This window comes from Poecilia reticulata, linkage group LG7 (genome assembly GCF_000633615.1).
Source record: "Poecilia reticulata strain Guanapo linkage group LG7, Guppy_female_1.0+MT, whole genome shotgun sequence".
NCBI classification, from domain to species: domain Eukaryota; kingdom Metazoa; phylum Chordata; class Actinopteri; order Cyprinodontiformes; family Poeciliidae; genus Poecilia; species Poecilia reticulata.
This window is the reverse complement of record NC_024337.1, coordinates 21193545-21211128: the sequence shown is the minus strand read 5'-3', so window position 1 is coordinate 21211128 and position 17584 is coordinate 21193545. Positions and strand designations below refer to the sequence as shown.

Genomic DNA, 17584 nt, shown 5'->3' with positions numbered 1-17584 from the left:
GCCGCTTCAGACGAACCCACTACAAAACTTGCCGATATGAGAAGCCGTGAAGCCGGCATGCACGTATAAATGGAGGGAAATGAAGTGTGACAAAGAGGTCAGGAGATGTACAAGGATTCGCTCATGCCTACAACTCGTGTAGTGATCAAAACCCACAAATAAAATCTGCAACTGAGCCGAGGTCAGCATATCTGAATGTATGTACAGTGCAACTTGAGTTTTTGATTAAGACCCGCTTTATAAAACAGTACGTATGCTCCACTTTCATTCCTGTTTTTACCACAAATTTTGCTTTAAAGGTGAATTCAAAGCGATTCTCCCAGAGTGGAGAGGATCAAAACCATCTTTGCTTCACGGAGTCGGAAGGTTTTTCAGGTCAAGTGCTGCTTTCAGGGCTTTTATGCGTGTGTGGCGGATGCGGAAACGGCGGTCATGTGCAGATGTTCTGCGGGATAAATTCCAAGCTGAAACAGATGGGAGACAAACATCGGCTTCATTCATGATATTCTTCTGCATGCAGGATATCAGGGCAATTTTCGAGCAAATGTGGCGATCACTCACACAACTCTTAGATAAACTACAGAGCAAATGATCACCCGCAGGAAAATATCTTTGCTCTATTATTTTTATTATCTTTAATTATCCATATCTGATTAACCATGCCAGTTACACTGAAACAGGCTTTGAGCTACACGAATGTGTGTTTGGTGCAATTTAATAAAACCAGTGATCCTCCACATTATCTGGATGTGAAACATAATATCCTCATACTCTCTATGGTTCATGAAAAAAAAAAAAAAAGCTCCTGCACTAGTTATGAGTCATCAGGAGGCATCTAATATGAGAGCCACACATCTGCAGGAACAGGAGGCCCACTACGCCCCCACGTGGTGAAGCCTTGCATGCCACCTATTGCAATTCATGAATGGTTCTGCCGTCAAGCTGTTTACACATAACAGACCTATTTTGTACATCCTAAGTTTGTTTTTACAATACGAGCTAAAAAAAACAAAACATCAGTTTAATATTTCTGTCACTTACACTTTTTAGAAATTAGCAATTCTGCACTTCTAAATGCCATAAAATATGAGATATAATCTACCTGTCAGGAGAACTTTATTGCAAATCTAAACCAGTTTAGATATGCAATAACGTAGAGCATACAAAATTAATAACCTGGTTAGTTAGATGTGCTCTGGCTTCATGTTATTGTTGGTTTCAGATCATGTGAGTGTGTGATATTTCTCAACAAAGTAACACAATGCAATCTTAGTGGAACACTACTATTGCATCGCATCATTAGTATGAAGTTATTGACACACCTAATTCTTTTACAAACAAGGAATCAGATTGTGCAATACTTTATAATAAAGGCAACAATATTACTAACAAGGAAGGATTATACTAAACCTTGACAATAAAGAAGCAGTTGCTGCAACAGGGCAGAGAGAACAGTGGCACCATGAATAACTAACTTTAGGTCAGCTCAGTTCAATTCATTTCATTTTTATTATGCCAATTTACAACAAATGCTAATTCAAAGCGCTGGTTGAATTCATTGCTAACTGAAGTATCTAATTAAGTCAATAAACTTCATACCCAGAAAAAACACATGAAGTATTGTTGGAAGGGAGATGAAGGATCGACTCCCCAACTGTAGATGAGCTGAAGACTGCTGAGGCAATCTGGACTTTCTTAACACATGAGCAGAGCTACAGGCTGATCGCCTCCACACCATGATGCAGTTATTCATGAAAAAGAGCCTCAACCAAGTAATGAGGGCTTAAACTGCAAGCACATACTCTTCAATTGGCTGACATTTCTAAAATAGACATGAATTTTCTTGTATTCTCGCATAACATTGTCAATTTCTCATATACTGACTTGTGGGTTTTTACGAAGTGTCGAACATGTTAACAAAATTACTAGAAATAAACTCCATATAATACATTATTCTTTGTGTAATGTATCTACACATGAATTTTCCTTTTTGAGTTAAAGTAATAAATTAACCTTTGAATAATGTTCCAATTTACAGAGATGCATTTGACTTGTGCACTAATGTTCTAATAATGAACAAACAATAACATTTGTCAAATCACACAGTTACCTCATTAAATCAAATGAAAGTCGAAGTGGAGTTTCCTTACCTGTGTGGTACGAGTATATCTCCTGGACATCTTCTCGTACCTAGTGTGTGTGTGCATGGTTGTGTGTCCTGTGTGTCTCTGTGTTGCCCTGCGACAGACTGGCGACCTGTCCAGGGTGTACCCCGCCTCTCGCCTGAAACGTTGGCTGGAGATGGGCACCAGCACCCCTCCCGACCCCACTGAGGGAAAAAGGGTGCAAGAAAATGGATGGATGGATGGATCTTCTCGTACCTCTCTTATAATCTTACTCTTTTTTCCTGTGTCATCTCTACAGACAGGAACGGGCATTTGGAACAACCAATCTGGCCGGATCAGACGATGTATGATCCGATAGTAACTTTTTATCATTTTGGTCTATAAACACAGCATAGACAGCAACTAACAAACAAGTTAGTTTTATTCAAACTAACTTGTAGTAAAAACTGCAAGTTAGTTTGAATAACAGAACCCACTTTTTCCATTAAGTATCATAATTATATGCAAATGATCAACTTACAACTGACTTTCAGTTATCTGATTACTGTTGGACACAAAATGTGAAGTGGGCGTGTCTCCGGCCAGCGGCAAAGAGGCCGGGTGCTTGACTGAAGCAGAGAAGCAATACAGGTGATGTCATTTTTACACAATGTCAAATTGTAAGGAAACACAATATGTATCAGGTCATTGACCATAACAGCGGTATTGTTATTGGGTATCAATATCAAACCCCAACTTTCATATCAGTACATCCCTAGTAAAAATATATTTGTAAAAGATTTTAAATTATGTTAAAAACATCACTGTAAACTACATATATGTAAAAACAAACTGTTCTATACTTTTATTCCACTTTTAAATGCATTTTGATGAAACAACAGAAAAGCTTTGTTATTGACCACTTTTCCATTGCAATACTAGTATTTATATTCACAAAAACAGAGGTTTTATATTTCCCACAGTTGCAGCCGGCTTCCTCGACAAAAAGGTGTAGAGCATACACCTCGTACATGCTTTTGATTGATCAGCGTTAGTTGATGAGTAAATGATTACTAGAAACCACTGAGAATAAACTAGGAATGAATAAAGTTCTTTTGGCACGATCACAAATCAACCTTTCTGGTGTTATGGCACTTAACTCAGCTGTACCTTTAACACATTTAATAATTTGTTTCTGACAAAAACCTTCCAAACCATCAAGTTGTTTCTATTATAGGTTAATAGATGGAATTAAATTGGAATGAGCAATATATTATTTTAAATGCAACACTTCAAGTTGCTGGAATTATAGCTAAAGCTTTTAAGAATGGGCTATATAAACAGCACACTGTTCTATTCTATATCTTCACTGTCCGTCTGTTGTTCAGTATAAACTACCCTGACAACATTCCATAATTTCTTCTTGAACTGACTCACCTGGTAGTTCTGGTTTGGCTGAATCAGTTCTCTTTTCCGATGAAAAACTCCTGCTGGGGACATTACAGATACGATGTTGTGTTGCGAAAGGAGTCATACTCTCCCCTTGACTACCGCCAGGGGGCGGTGATGCGCGTCTAGTAAGATCCTTCATTTTAGTTTGTTGCCATAGTAAAAGGAATACTGACTATTTGAAACGAATATCAGTTTTTTTTAATTTGAGAAAAATTAAGTACAACACTGTAAAAGCTTATTTTTTCCCATAAATGTCAGTAAACGTTGCCTGCTTACAAAAGAATTTTGCTGATTATTTTGTTCTATTAAAATGTAGCTTAGGGCTGCACGGTGGCGCAGTTGGTAGAGCTGTTGCCTTGCAGCAAGAAGGTTCTGGGTTCGATTCCCAGCCTGGGGTCTTTCTGCATGGAGTTTGCATGTTCTCCCTGTGCATGTGTGGGTACTCTGGTTTCCTCCAAAAACATGACTGTCAGGTTAATTGGCCGTGAGTGTGTGTGTGTGCATGGTTGTTTGTCCTGTGTGTCTCTGTGTTGCCCTGCGACAGACTGGCGACCTGTCCAGGGTGACCCCGCCTCTCGCCCGGAACGTTAGCTGGAGAAAGACACCAGCAACCCTCCCAACCCCACCAAGGGACAAGGGTGCAAGAAAATGGATGGATGGATTAGTTTACTGAAAAAAAAGCTGAATTGGCTTGACAAAATGTTTCAAGGTGTCAACTGGAGGAGCTATTTTTACTAAATGTTCCCTGTGAAAGGGTGTTTGCTAATATTTGACAAGAACACTGGAAATAAGCAGATTCCTGCTTTTGAGTTTTAAACCAGGTACATCTTTGCATAATAGTGACGTACCTCGTCAAATTGATTTTTGAATTTAATCAACGAAATTTTTTAAAAAGTGCCAGCAGGTGGAGCTATTGTGCTTGGCAAAAGTCACTCATGTCAGCTAGAGAGGTTTAAAATATAAAGGAAATGTGTTGTTATTTTAACCACAATTCAATTTTCTTCATTTTCCTTAATGCATTTATTTTCTTCAAGCACACTTCTCAAATTTCTTTACACTGAAATAAACAATACAAATAGTTTATTTTGAAAGAAAAAAAAAATAAAACTAACACTGTTTTGAAAATAAAGTATGCTTCAATTGTGGGTTGATTCATTTATCTTTGTACAAGAAAAAAAATTGCAAGGGATGATAGGTGCTATTTATTAAAACAAATGGATTTCCCATTTTGTCATTGAATATATGAATGCACACAGTCCACAACTAAAACTTATCAGATGATACAGTATCCATAAATTTCTTATGCATTAAAAGAATATTGCTTTATGAAAGCACATCACAACAGATTATATAAATCACACTCTAAACACACATGCAACAGTAGGCACATTTAAAAGCTGTAAACACAATGACCTTAAATCATTTTCTAATCTATTCAATAAGATACAGCAGAACAGATACAGAACCTATTTGAAAATGACTTCACAGTACCAGTACCAGCTATTCCTCTAAGCAGAACCAGTGTTCATACCCAGCCACCATATCGAAGCTTATTAGGCAGATAGATGTTGGTGAGGAAGTCCGGAGCTATGGAGGACAAGGACTGTAGTTCAGCCTTGACTTTACTCTGCTGCATCAGCTCAATCTACAACAGGCAAGCAAACAACTTTAAAGAGGTATGGAAGAGGAAGCTGCACAAACATGTTTATTTTTTATCCTCTCACACACATTCCTAGGTAATGTGTCACATAAGAAAAGCTAAAAACTCTGTAAGACTTTGTCCTTTTAAAAAACAGTGAGATTGCTTGCACCAGCAACAGATATCACTGATATCTGTTTTTTTTAAAGATTTTTTTTCTTGAACTTGTCCTACAGAATTATTTAGATGTGTAAACAGAAGTAGTTAGACCAGATTGTGTTTGTTCTAGAATGACTCTCTAATGAAAACTAGGTATATTAGTAAAATAAAACAGCATGCATTTACAATAAACAAAGTACAAATGAACTGCATAAGTAAACAATATAACACATATTAAGTATTAGTTATTTTAAATCTAGATTAAAAACTTAAACCAAACAAATTTCACCAAAGCAGTCCTTAAATTATTCAACAACCTACAGAATTCTTCATTAAACCATTTGCAAATCAGGTCTGGTCTAAGACACACCTGGTGCAAACCACCAAGGCTTAAAGTTTTTCCGAAGATGCGGTCCGCATGATTAAGTTAAAGAAACAGTGGCTACTCTACATGAACGTAGCTTAAAGGGGGAGGTATCAATGGCGCACAGCACTATTGAAACAAAATAGTTAGTTCCAGCTTACAATGAGGTATGATGGTGCCTCAGTAAAGACTGTAGCTTGGGGAAAACATGGATTTAACAGGCTATTAAAAAGCACTTGGAGTCACCTGGTGTCAGTGTGGAAGTTGAAGTTTGGCCTTCATTCGATCCATCAGCAGGACAGTGATGCCAAGCCCACCTCAAAATCCACCAACACACCCCTTAAGAGAAGAGGGATGTGTTGGATGACAAAATGGCCATCGTAGTTGTCCAAATTTCATTTAAACTCTTTCCTTTAATTTAAAAAAGGAGGCTGCACCAAACAAACCCAAGAACTTGATTGAACTGACGACCTTTACACAGCAGTTGGCTCAGTTACAAAATTAGCCTTATTTGATTTGTTTATTGGAAACACATGCTAAGTTGAATGTTTTACCAATACACTCACTAATTTAATGTGAGGCTAAATAACTTGAAGGGAAAAAAAAGGGTTGTTTTTTTCCTCTTTCTGCACTTTATTTTCACTCACCTCTTTGCACCAGTCTGGTTGGCTGGTTAAGTACGGCCTCTTCAGCAAACTGTTGAGCTTGTTTTCATCTGTCTTGGTAAGAGGAATCAGGGAATCCTCAGGAACCCTTAACCTAAGGCAAGTCATTTTAATTTCACATTACTGATTGGCGTAATCACCTAAAACTATTTCTTCTGCCAAACATTTCTGGATTTGTAAGGCACAAAATAAGGAATTAGGTCAGAGAAAGAAAAGAAAAAGATGCAGACTACAATTAAATACATCTCAAAAAGCTTTTTTTCCCCCTAAATTTGTTGAAACTGATGTATACTTAAAATGCCATACAGTCTCAAGTGCAGTCCCTTGAGGGGAAAAAAGAGGTAAACAGCAACTGAAACCAAAACAAACAATCTAAATGTCCTCTGAATATAATTCCAATTGGAGGCAGGAGGAGGAAATAGGAAGTAGCAAATTGTGATTCCAAACCTCTGCAGGTCAGAAGGGAGAAGGCCAAGCCACATAACGCTTGGGACGGTCAGACTGTGGGCCTCAAATGACATTGACTGTGGAGAAAATACTCAATTACACAAAATCTCCCCAATGCACACATATTCAATGTGGTTTTATGTTCAAGAATGATTTACAAATAAAACAGGGATGGATACACAAACATAACCAATGAAAATGCAGTTAATCCACTTCCTAAAAATGATCACTCCACACACAGCTACTGTAAACATTCTGAGACTTGAGTTTGTCCTTTATCAGACGCCGAATGGAGGGTAGAGTATAGAAATAACACAGCTCTTACCACTGATCCATACTTGTAGATACACATGATCTCAATGCCTGAAAACATTCAGAGAGAGACAGACACCGACATACCAGAGGAATTATCCTCTGAGATGTGAAACAGAACTTTGACCAGAATAAAACATTACATGTGTGTCTGGCCATGCAACTAGAACAAGGTTGAAAGTATCAAGAGTTTCCGAGGGGAGAGGTACTAATAGCCAAACTAAGCACAGTGCTTTGCAAAAATATCTGTAGTTCTCTAAATGTTCATGTTACACCAACACACTTGAATGCATTTTATCAAGATTTTATACAACAAACACAAATTAATGCATAACTGTGAAGTGAAATAAAATATGTGCAGCTTACGTTTAACAAATTACAATAGAAAAAAAGTGGTATACATCACCACGTCACTGTGAACACACCTTCCTCACCGTGAAACATGCTACTGGAATCATGCTGTGAGAAAACTCGTTTTTCCACCAGATATGGAAGCCGGTCAGAATGAACGGGGAGGAAACTGACTCTGTGATGGCTGGTTTTTGAAAATAATGTTTTGTAGCCATGACCTGAAGGTAAATGTCTAAATAGTTTCCAGAATGTGTGAGGTCTGCAAAGATGTGAGCTGCCCTTCTCCTCAGCCTAGAAGGTAAGCCCTGATGAGTCTCTCTCCAGATCTATGTAGATACAGAACAGTACTCAAGAAAACTTGTTGACATGGAGCAGAGGTTCTTCAGCTTGACAGTGACTTTAACCCTGTAATCTTAGTTTTTTTACTCTTTAAATGTGAAAAGCTAGAACAGAAGACCCCTGAAGGACCCGCAGCTAGGTATAGTGAAAGGTGCAGGCACAAATGACTGATTCATGGGTGATGAACACGAATGTATTCCAAACTTTTCACACCTTTAATAGTAAAAAAAAAAGAAAACCCAGTGTCATTTTCTGTGCACGTTCCATTTATGCACAACCTTGTGTTGGTCTACCACATAAAATCACAATAAAATACATGGAGGTGTGTGGCAGTATGGATATTTTTGCAAAGTACTGTTCTGTATAGATGCTAATATGTGCTGACTTAGCAAGACATGAAACCCAGCTGTGTGTGTCAAGAGATGAAAGGAGAACCATCCTGATAGATGTGGTGAGCTATGCAAAGCATACGTGAGAGTTAAGCTGATCTGCATTCAGATAAATCATCTGTACCATGAGGGTCAGCATCCACCAGGGCAAAGATGGGAATGTGCAACGTATCCCACAGCTTTCTCACCATCAGTCTGCTGTTCACATCTGGCACACCTTTACCCTGACTCACACAAAATCAGTATAACATTTATTGCGACTAGAGTTATATAAAAAAAGGCTACATGTGTTTTTTGTTGTTGTTTTTTTTAAGAACAAACTGTGATTAGGATGCAAGGAGAAAGCTTTGTGCAGAGGTTATCATCTAGCAGCCTCTGGAATGTTGCATCCTTCTCTACAATCATGATAAATTTAGCTGAAGATACAATATCTGAAAATAATTAAGAATTTAATAATTAAGACACATTTTGTCCAATATGTATACTTAAGACTGAGCTGGCTTTTAAAGGATACTTCTAATTCCACCGATGTTTGCGGAAATGGAAACAGCCTGAAAAAAAAAACAACCAAAACAAATACAGGGCTTTAAACGCTGTTTTACAAACGGCCACGTCTGATGAAGTCAGATTAATTCACCAAAAAGGATCCATGTGGAGATGTTGACACATCATGGAGCTGTATAGCAAATTTTGCATAGTGTGTAGTACTGAGACATGCACTGAGAATGCTCCTGTCAACAGTACAAGACCATATGGTGAGCTGGTGACAGCAATGTGCTGGAAAAAGTGCCAATGAGGCATAAAATAGCAACACAGAAGCTTCCTAATTGCCTTACTTAAATAGTGCTGTATGATGTGGGTAAACATTTAAGCAGAGCATTTGTTACAAAGTAAACTATCATAAATACTTTTAATGAGAATTTTTATTTATTTATTTTTTTTTTACATTCGACACATGGAGTTAATAAGAGCCCTTTTACCGCATCTGTAAATGTGCTGACAGAGAAAGAAGTTTAAGAGATTGTTAAAGCATGTATGTCCGTCTAGTATCGCTAATTCATTTTAGTCATTACACATCGTGACCTTATTTGCACTTTGCTTTTCGCTGTAATGGAAAGTGTAACCATGGAGAGCAGAATGTTTAAACTAAGCTTTTAATAGGTCATTAGGTTGTTTTCCTCATTATTTCTCTTCATGCATAACAGAAACCGGTACTGCGGACAAAACAAACAGGCATGGCCAATTCTTAACATCTGCCCATATATGTGGAGTTAATTTAATCCCCGTTGCAGGTCATTATTCAGATGCTATAATAAGTTCTACATACATAAAGTCTCACCGATGCAGTATCAAAGTAAATTTGTGCATTAAAACAGCTCAATCAAAGCCCGGACCTAAATCAAAGTGAGAATCTGTGCCAAGAAAATGCCCCTAAATATTAGTCTCTGGATGTATAAAGCTGGTGGAGATATACCAAAAAAAATAAAAAATCTTTAAGTAGAAATGTGGTTCTGCAAAGTGTTGTCTCAGGGGGTAAACAGAAAGTGAGTAGGGCTATCATGAAAAACCAGAATATTTTTTGAAGTATATTCCAGTTACTTCAAAAAATATTTTGAAGGTTGAATATTTAGCAAAATTGCTAAATATTCAACCCATATGAAACGTTAGATCTTTTTTTATATCCAGGAAGAGTTATTGATATTAGAGGAAGTGTGTTTTATATGTTGGGAAACTTACTGCTGAGCTGGAGTGGCAGTCAACTCTTGTTCCATCCTCCTCCAAATAACACAGATCACCAGAAATTAAGCCCTTGGATGTGGCCAACTGCAAACCAACATTACACAAACACACACAAACACATACATTGTGACATATGGCCATACATGCCTTTTTACAGCACTGACGTTTTGAACTCCACATCAATTCTATCTTTCTTTGATCAGTAAAACCATTATTTACTTCACAGGTGTTTCCTGAACTATGAAGTGGAACAAAAATGAAATATGGCACTAATATAAAAGATTTCATATGTTAGATTTTAGCTAATATCCAAAAGAATTCTGCTACAAGCTTTTAATATAAGAGGTTTGCAGTTTCTGCCAAGCAGTCACTGAATTATGTAAACCATCTGTCAGACTGAAATGAATATGCACACTTACCACATGTAGTGATCTGCGAGGAACCTTCAGCATGCAGGAGATGTCATCTATTATGCTATCCACAGTTCTCTGTGACCCAAACAGCTGTATGTTGTTGTAATATATGTCTCTGTGGAAGAAAACTTCAAAGTGAGCACATTTAAGAAATGCCGACTTTTCCTTGTATAACCACTAAACAAGGATATAGGAATGTAAAGGAAGAGACTTTTTTTTTTTTTTGCTTTTGGGAAATTCATTGACGACAAATGACCTTTTCGTAGCATAAGAGTTGCTCTGCACCAGCCTGTAGACGACGGAAAGAATCTTCAGAATTTGCGCTTTGAACAAAGAAAGAAAGACATGTTTTGTTATTTATATTTTACTCACAATCATCAATTCTTTTCTCGTTTTACAAGACAGGAGGAGAAAAGAGACCCAGGAAATAATCTGCTCTTTTCCATGTGAACTGATCCTTAAAAGCCTCTTTCAACATGTTCTGTCTCTGCCAATTTGTCACCTAAAACTAAGTCTGACTTTTACTGCCGTCTCGCAGTTTATTCATATGTTTATAATGAATACAAATTAAAGCCACATGAAGAACCACACAGCTGGAAAGAACTTTTGACTAAAAACAAGTGGGAGAGTTCAATTTGAAGCTGATGTGGAAGAAGTGTGGGTATTTTCTCACCAAATTTAGTAACAGATGAAGGACAGTCGCTCCTAATGGAGGTGACAGAATGCTCTGAACTCATCTGAAGCCCGACAGCACTGTCAAAACTTTGGAACAAACGAAAAAAGTAAAAGTTATTAAAAGCCATTTACTCTACATTCTGCATGTTTATTTTTAGAGACACCTGTGAGAAGATTCCAGTTTACCTCACCCTCCTGACTTTGTTTTCAGTTTTTTACATTTTTACAAAAGAAATAAGTTCGAAAGTGACAAGTTTTGATCCAAAGAAAACTGACAGCGAGTCTTTGCTCATAACGTGAGATCGCCACAACCCAGTCATTTTAAAGCTTTTCATGGGTTTGCATGTGTAGGCACGAATCTTACTTATCACTGTCATCTTTTATTGAACAGGAAGCTATTAAAGCTTCAATCGCGTCGACTGAACAGGACATGTATTATGCAAACCCAGTCTGACCGCACTGCTTAGTTCCTCTTAAGAAAATGAACAACATGTAATCATCATGTACTACAATGTACAATACTTTTAAATAGGATGGGATCATTTGTGATGTTGCTGGAGAAGGTTTTTTAATAAGTTTATACTTCTACCCACTCCTTTGAATGTTCATTGTATTGCTGTAATTTTATTTGTAACTTGGTTCAGTTCATTTCAATAAATTTCAAAATTCGCTTCATGTTAAATCTTTATAGTGTGTGTATTTTAATTTATTTGATGATTTCTTGTGCTTGTGTTTGAAAGTTTATGCTCACCCTCCGCACAGTGAAGAATCATGGCTTTATAACCAATAAATACACATTTATTTACAGTCAAGTCATGGCCTAGAATGAAATTATTATGGTATGATAATTCAGACTATATACACAACAGTATTTTAGTATTACTGAACTGACTAAGAAATGTATTACCAAAATGTTTAACATGATCCTTTTTAGCATTTCAACCAAAAAAAGTAAAAATACCAACTGCAGTTAACATACTGTAGTGTTTTGTTTATTAAAGGTATAATAATATTGTCTTTAATAGTATTTGTAACTATGTGTATTAATCTTTCTAGAAAGTGAGACACCAACATAGAAGCATTCATTCAGACAGCTGTGTCATGCAAAATGGACAGTGCTGTGTTACTCTGTGTTCCATAGAAACTGTTATGATAGTTTTAGAGAAAGCGTTATCACTTTCTCCAGAATCTAATTAAATGTTCTACAAAGTGTGTAAATTGCATGAAGAAATCTGTTAGCAATTCTGAAATTGTAACTTTTTAAAACCTTGGTTTGCAAGTTCCAAGTGTAGTTCACTTCACCAATAATCTACAAATCCGTTGGATATGTGGCCAAATGTATTCAAGGAGGTGCCAAAAACTTATTTCATTGCAAGGAGAAAGGCTAGGTCAGAACTTAGACAAAAATAAAAAGCATCAGTAAAAACACTTAAAACACCTGAATATGCAATCACATTAATGTCAACTCTATAAGCTTCACTTAGTCACAAAATTTTAAAAAAGCTGTTTGCAAACTATGAGCTGCACATCTGTGAGATCGCTGACTGGAAAATGCCAGAAACAAAAAAGGTTCACGTCATCACGTCGATGGGTTCAAATCAGGTTTACCTGATATTGGCCCAACTGGATCTGTTGGGCAGTTCCAGGATAGGTACTTCATCTCTGGACAGACTGGTCATTATTCCCAGGATTACACCTTCAATTTGAGTTAAAATTTCATCCCTGGATTAAACAAAATAAAAGCAATTAATAAAATATCTACTGATCTTTGACAAATGCATCTAAAATTATGCGAAGAAAACAGTGACACTGACACAAACATCTTAATACAGTAATAACCTGAGACAAAAAGTAGTTTTATTACAGACAACTGGGTCATGGACTACATAGCCTCTGCACATGGAGTGCGTTCTACCAGCTGAGCCATCCAGCAGCCATGTTGCACATCTCTGTAATGTACTAATGTTTATCATGTTCACACTTCAGGTCTAAACATAGCTACTCTCTCATCCTCTCCTACATTTACTTTCTGGATATTGTACCTCGCCTGTTAACTTATTTTTTCCATTTCACAAGTTTATTTGTTTTATTTAATTATTCATAGTTGTTATTTTTGCTGAACTAAAACAAATGTTTGAATGTAGAAAATAAAGGGTAACCAATATATGCGCTGACAAAATGAACAGAAGCAAAAATGCACTAAAAAGTACAGTGTGTCCTGCATCACTGCAATGTGATTTAATGCCGGGCATAATCAGAAAGTCAGTTCTTTAAGTAATTGCTAAACAATACATTTTTAGGAGTAATTGTAGGACACCATACTTTTAATTTTACTTGAGTAAAATCATTATGAAGCATCGCTCCTCCTCTTTTGAGTAAAACGAAAAGAAAAAAGAAATAAGCAAGCTGACTAACGCTAACACCGTTCACTGACCTTCAGTAACAGAAATAAAAGCGAACTTACTGACTGATTTCCTCCACAGCACGTTGGTTCTCTGCTATGATGTCGACATTGTTCAACAGCTGAACACGAAGCTTGTCGATTTCAGAAAACAACTGTGCTTCAAAAGCACTCATTGTTTCTTTCTAACCAACTAAAAAGAAGCTAACAGCTGTCTGACAGTTTACCTCCGTGGTTAGCTTGTACCTCAAATCTCGCGGTTAAACGCAGCTGAGACTGATTGCCTCCTGCGGTTATTGGACGAGGACAGATAAAATAATTTTAGTATTAAAACACTTCTTATAATGTTGCTTTTATGAATAATATGATTGAAAAAATATAAATAATTTTAAGCTTAAGTATTAGACCTACATTAGTCCAAAATTGCAACAATTATACGCTACATTATTTTCAACGTGTTCTAACAAAAAAAAACGTGGTCTGGACTTGTATTTACTCCATCTATTCTGATACCCCTAAAAAGTGCTTTTCAATCCATCTTGCAAAAATGGAAAGACCGTGGCACATTTTAAGTCTATCAAAATGTGGCTGTCCATCTGGAAGATAGGAGCTTTGGTCAGAGAAGAAGCCGAAATATTATAATTCTAAAGGAATTACAATTCCTACAGAGCTACAGAGATTTATATTTGATTTGGCAGAACAATTGGTGGTAATGCCCTAAAAATCTTTGTCTTTATGGAAAAGAGTCAAAAAGAAAACACATGGAAACCCAACAACTGTGAAACATGCTGGTGACAGCATCATGCTGTGGGAATGTTTCTCACCACCAGGTACAGGGAAACCGGTTAGAGTTAATGTGACTCTGAACAGAGCTAAATATGGGTTAATGCAGGAAGAAAAACCCACAAAACATTAAATACTGGGGCAGATGTTTACTATCAACGCATATTTCTCTGTTAGGATGCCCTGGTTAAGTTCCAGATCGAAATTGAATTGAGAATCTGTGCTACTCAATTTGAAAAAGGTCAATTTGTTTTGGAAAAAAAAAAGTGTTTGGTTTCTAAATGCACAAAGTTATAATGGACATACTGGCAATACTTTTTTGTTGCAATTGAAACAACTGGTTTATCAAATATTTTCTGCAAAATACATTGAAATTTTCAGAAAATATAAATATAATCCTAGTGTATAAATACTTTACTATGGCGTTATTGTGCACACTTTTAATTGTATCTCTTAAAAATGCTTGACAACTAAGTAAGTAGGTCACAAATCATTTTTTTTATTTTCACAAGCTGATAGTTATTACTCATCTTGTAGCTCTGTCCATTATTAAGATCCAAGAATGTGTGTGGGCTGTAGTGGTGTAAGGTAATAAGCCAACATTGGCTAGTGCTAGGAAAAAATTCCCATTAGCACCTTCTGTGGGCCTCAATAATGAGACGTTCTATCTGAGCCTGCTGCTGCTTGTCCAAGGTGTGTCTGCTGAATATGCATGTCCGGCTGTTTGCGTGTGTTTCTGTGGTGGTTTCAGAAGGACGTCGAAGAAATTAATTTGCATCGTTTTATCTCGGACACGTGGAATGGCTTTTTAAGCATCATTTTGAAAATGCAATGACAACACATGCCAACATGTGTTATAGATTTTAATGAGAAGTTATAATCCCTTCATGATAAGGAGTTAGTTTACTGTATGGTTGACTAATTTCAGCTGTTTGAAACCCAAACAATAAAATAACTTTAACAAAATGTGACAACCTTAATAATGTGCATGTTTTCTATCATCAACAACCCTTTAAATCTGTTTCTGGTTCTTTGTTGCGTCATTTAGCCAATATGTTGCTTCATTCTTAAAAAAAAAAAAAAAATGAAAATGTGCTCCGTTGAATATTAAGTTCTCCAGTGTCTTCAGCTTTTAGACCTGTTAGCAGGCATGCTGAGTGTGTGTTTTCAGTGGCACTGTTGTCTTTCTTTCTCAGTGTGAAGGCCTGGTCAGAGTGTGTGAACCAAGATCTAAAAAGATAGGGGTCCATACCCCCGACCTGACCCTGAATACTTCCTAAAGTTCTCCCATTTCCCTGAGTGGCTGTGACAAGCTGCTTCCAATGCATTGGCTCTTAATATCTTTGTAATTGCTATCTTTTAGAGATGATGAGCAGCCCCTCACTCAAGCTGAAAATAATCTTAATATGTGAGAGACCGCATGTTGCCAGAGTCCTTTTTCATCTTTCCCAGAAAGCCCCGAGACCCCCGCTGTTCCTTTGGCCAGAGAGAGATTTGCGTCGAGTGTGAGGCCCTAACCTGAGGAGACAGAGTGCAACGAGTCATATGCATGTCTCGGGATGAGTGTTTGTGCTGGGCAAGAGGAGGGAACTCAGGGGGGAGACAGGGGGCTCCAGGGTCAGAGGAAAGAAAAGAGCTAGGTGGAAGGAGGGGTGGGGGGCACTCTTTGCAGGTGAGGGGGATTAGCTGCAGCTAGAGGCCCATCGAAACTAAATACAGATCTGTCAACCTAATCCTCACAAATAGAAAACAGAGCTGCCCTCCTTTCACAATCCACATAGTTCAGCACGTCCACCTCCTACTCCGTTGCCCCCCACACCAAACACACACTCACACAGTATACCTCTGGGTCTCCCATTTGTCTGGTTCTCATCAGCTTTGGTCATTTTGGCTATACCGCCCTCTCTTTAATGACCACTATCCCCAAAAGAGGAGCTAACAGATCACCCAGTGTCTAGTCTGACTGACAGATCCACATGGCCTTATGGAGTGATGGGACCAAGAGTCAAGGGGGCAAGGCCTCTCGCTACATAGAGAGGAATCTTAATGGAGCCAGAGCCTGGAGCTGCATTAAACTGGCTGGACCTTTATCAGGCCCACACACCTCAGTAATGGACGGTGATAAGTATGTGGCCGGGTTTGCAGTGTGCCTCACTGTCAAACCTGATGACACAAGTGACAGCGTGCCTGAATGATAACATCCTGCAACAGAATAAGCACAACTAAGCCTGGCATTAAGGGAAAGCTTAACTAAAATGGTATCTCTGACTGTCAGCACCAGCAGCTATAACTGATGGGTCTGGCTGCACTGCTGAGGGCTATATATCAGATCCAAGCTACTCCGGTTTTCCCAAGTGCCATATCCAGTTGCAGACAAACACAAAGCTGACAGGACATACCTCATACAGGCGAAAGTAGGTAGTGAGTGATGGCAAAGAGTCCTGCAAGGTGCAGCGTTTCAAATAACGTAATATTGTATTTCTTACCAAAAGAATCCTGACAGTTCATTATGACATGTGATGAAACCCATTTGTTACGGCAATTCTAAGCTAATAAAATAGACGTCATGTGAAGGCCAGTATCGGGTAGCAGTTGCCGGTTTCTGTCACTTTTCATTTTATGTTTTAAGATGCGGTTCTTTGAAAAGGTATTTGCTCAGTTACAAATTTCATCAGTTTTTTTGGTTTTTTAGGTACATTTACAAGTTTCAGATGAATAAAATTTAAAATTAAATGATTTTAAATGATGATGTGCTTCTTTAATGGTAAAAGACTATTCAGTTCTGTTCTGTGACAACAGGTAACTGAACACAAAACGTATTAGCTGGTAGCAGCGACTGCCATCAAGCATCTGAGATACATGACATTCTTTGTCACAGCTCTGGAAGAATCTTTTCAGAGTTGACAGAAACTCACGTTGAATAGTTTAGAGGCTGAATGGCCTGCATTAGGTCATCATCTCATAGCTTTTCAATCAGGTCTAAGTCCAGATTTTAATAAAGCCACTCGGACACTATAATTTTGTGTTTTTCAGCAATACAGAGGTCTCACTTATTGGGGCGAGGGTTCTTGATTTGTGCTTATTTGCTTAGTCAGGTGGGCCAACAGGAGTCTCTATAGAAGCTTAATGGTTCAGTGGCTTTTACCTGAGCTTCAACCTACAAGAAATGGCTTTGTAAGCTTTTTTTCAGACTGATAGATGCCAGTCTTCAACTTTCTCAACTTCTCTTGAATTTAATTACATTAAGACAGCATGTGTTGCTTTTAGGAAAATTGTTTGCCTACTTCGTGTTTCAGACAAGTTCTTAAAATTAAAGCGATTTCCCAATTTTACAGGACTGATAGTGATCT

General features: G+C 37.6%; 1 protein-coding gene across 1 annotated transcript; it reads right to left on the bottom strand.

The window, feature by feature from the left end:
• Positions 1–4558: 4558 nt before the first annotated feature.
• Positions 4559–13702, bottom strand: spo11 (SPO11 initiator of meiotic double stranded breaks). Its single transcript, XM_008414122.2, has 13 exons — positions 13515–13702; positions 12659–12772; positions 11049–11137; positions 10632–10698; positions 10382–10490; positions 9960–10046; positions 8737–8773; positions 8544–8653; positions 8347–8446; positions 7157–7194; positions 6832–6908; positions 6367–6478; positions 4559–5202 (listed from the first exon to the last, which is right to left on the bottom strand). The coding sequence occupies exons 1-13, from the start codon at positions 13625–13627 to the stop codon at positions 5083–5085; spliced, it is 1173 nt and encodes a 390-aa protein (XP_008412344.1). The 5' UTR covers positions 13628–13702; the 3' UTR covers positions 4559–5082.
• Between the last annotated feature and the right edge of the window lie 3882 nt (positions 13703–17584).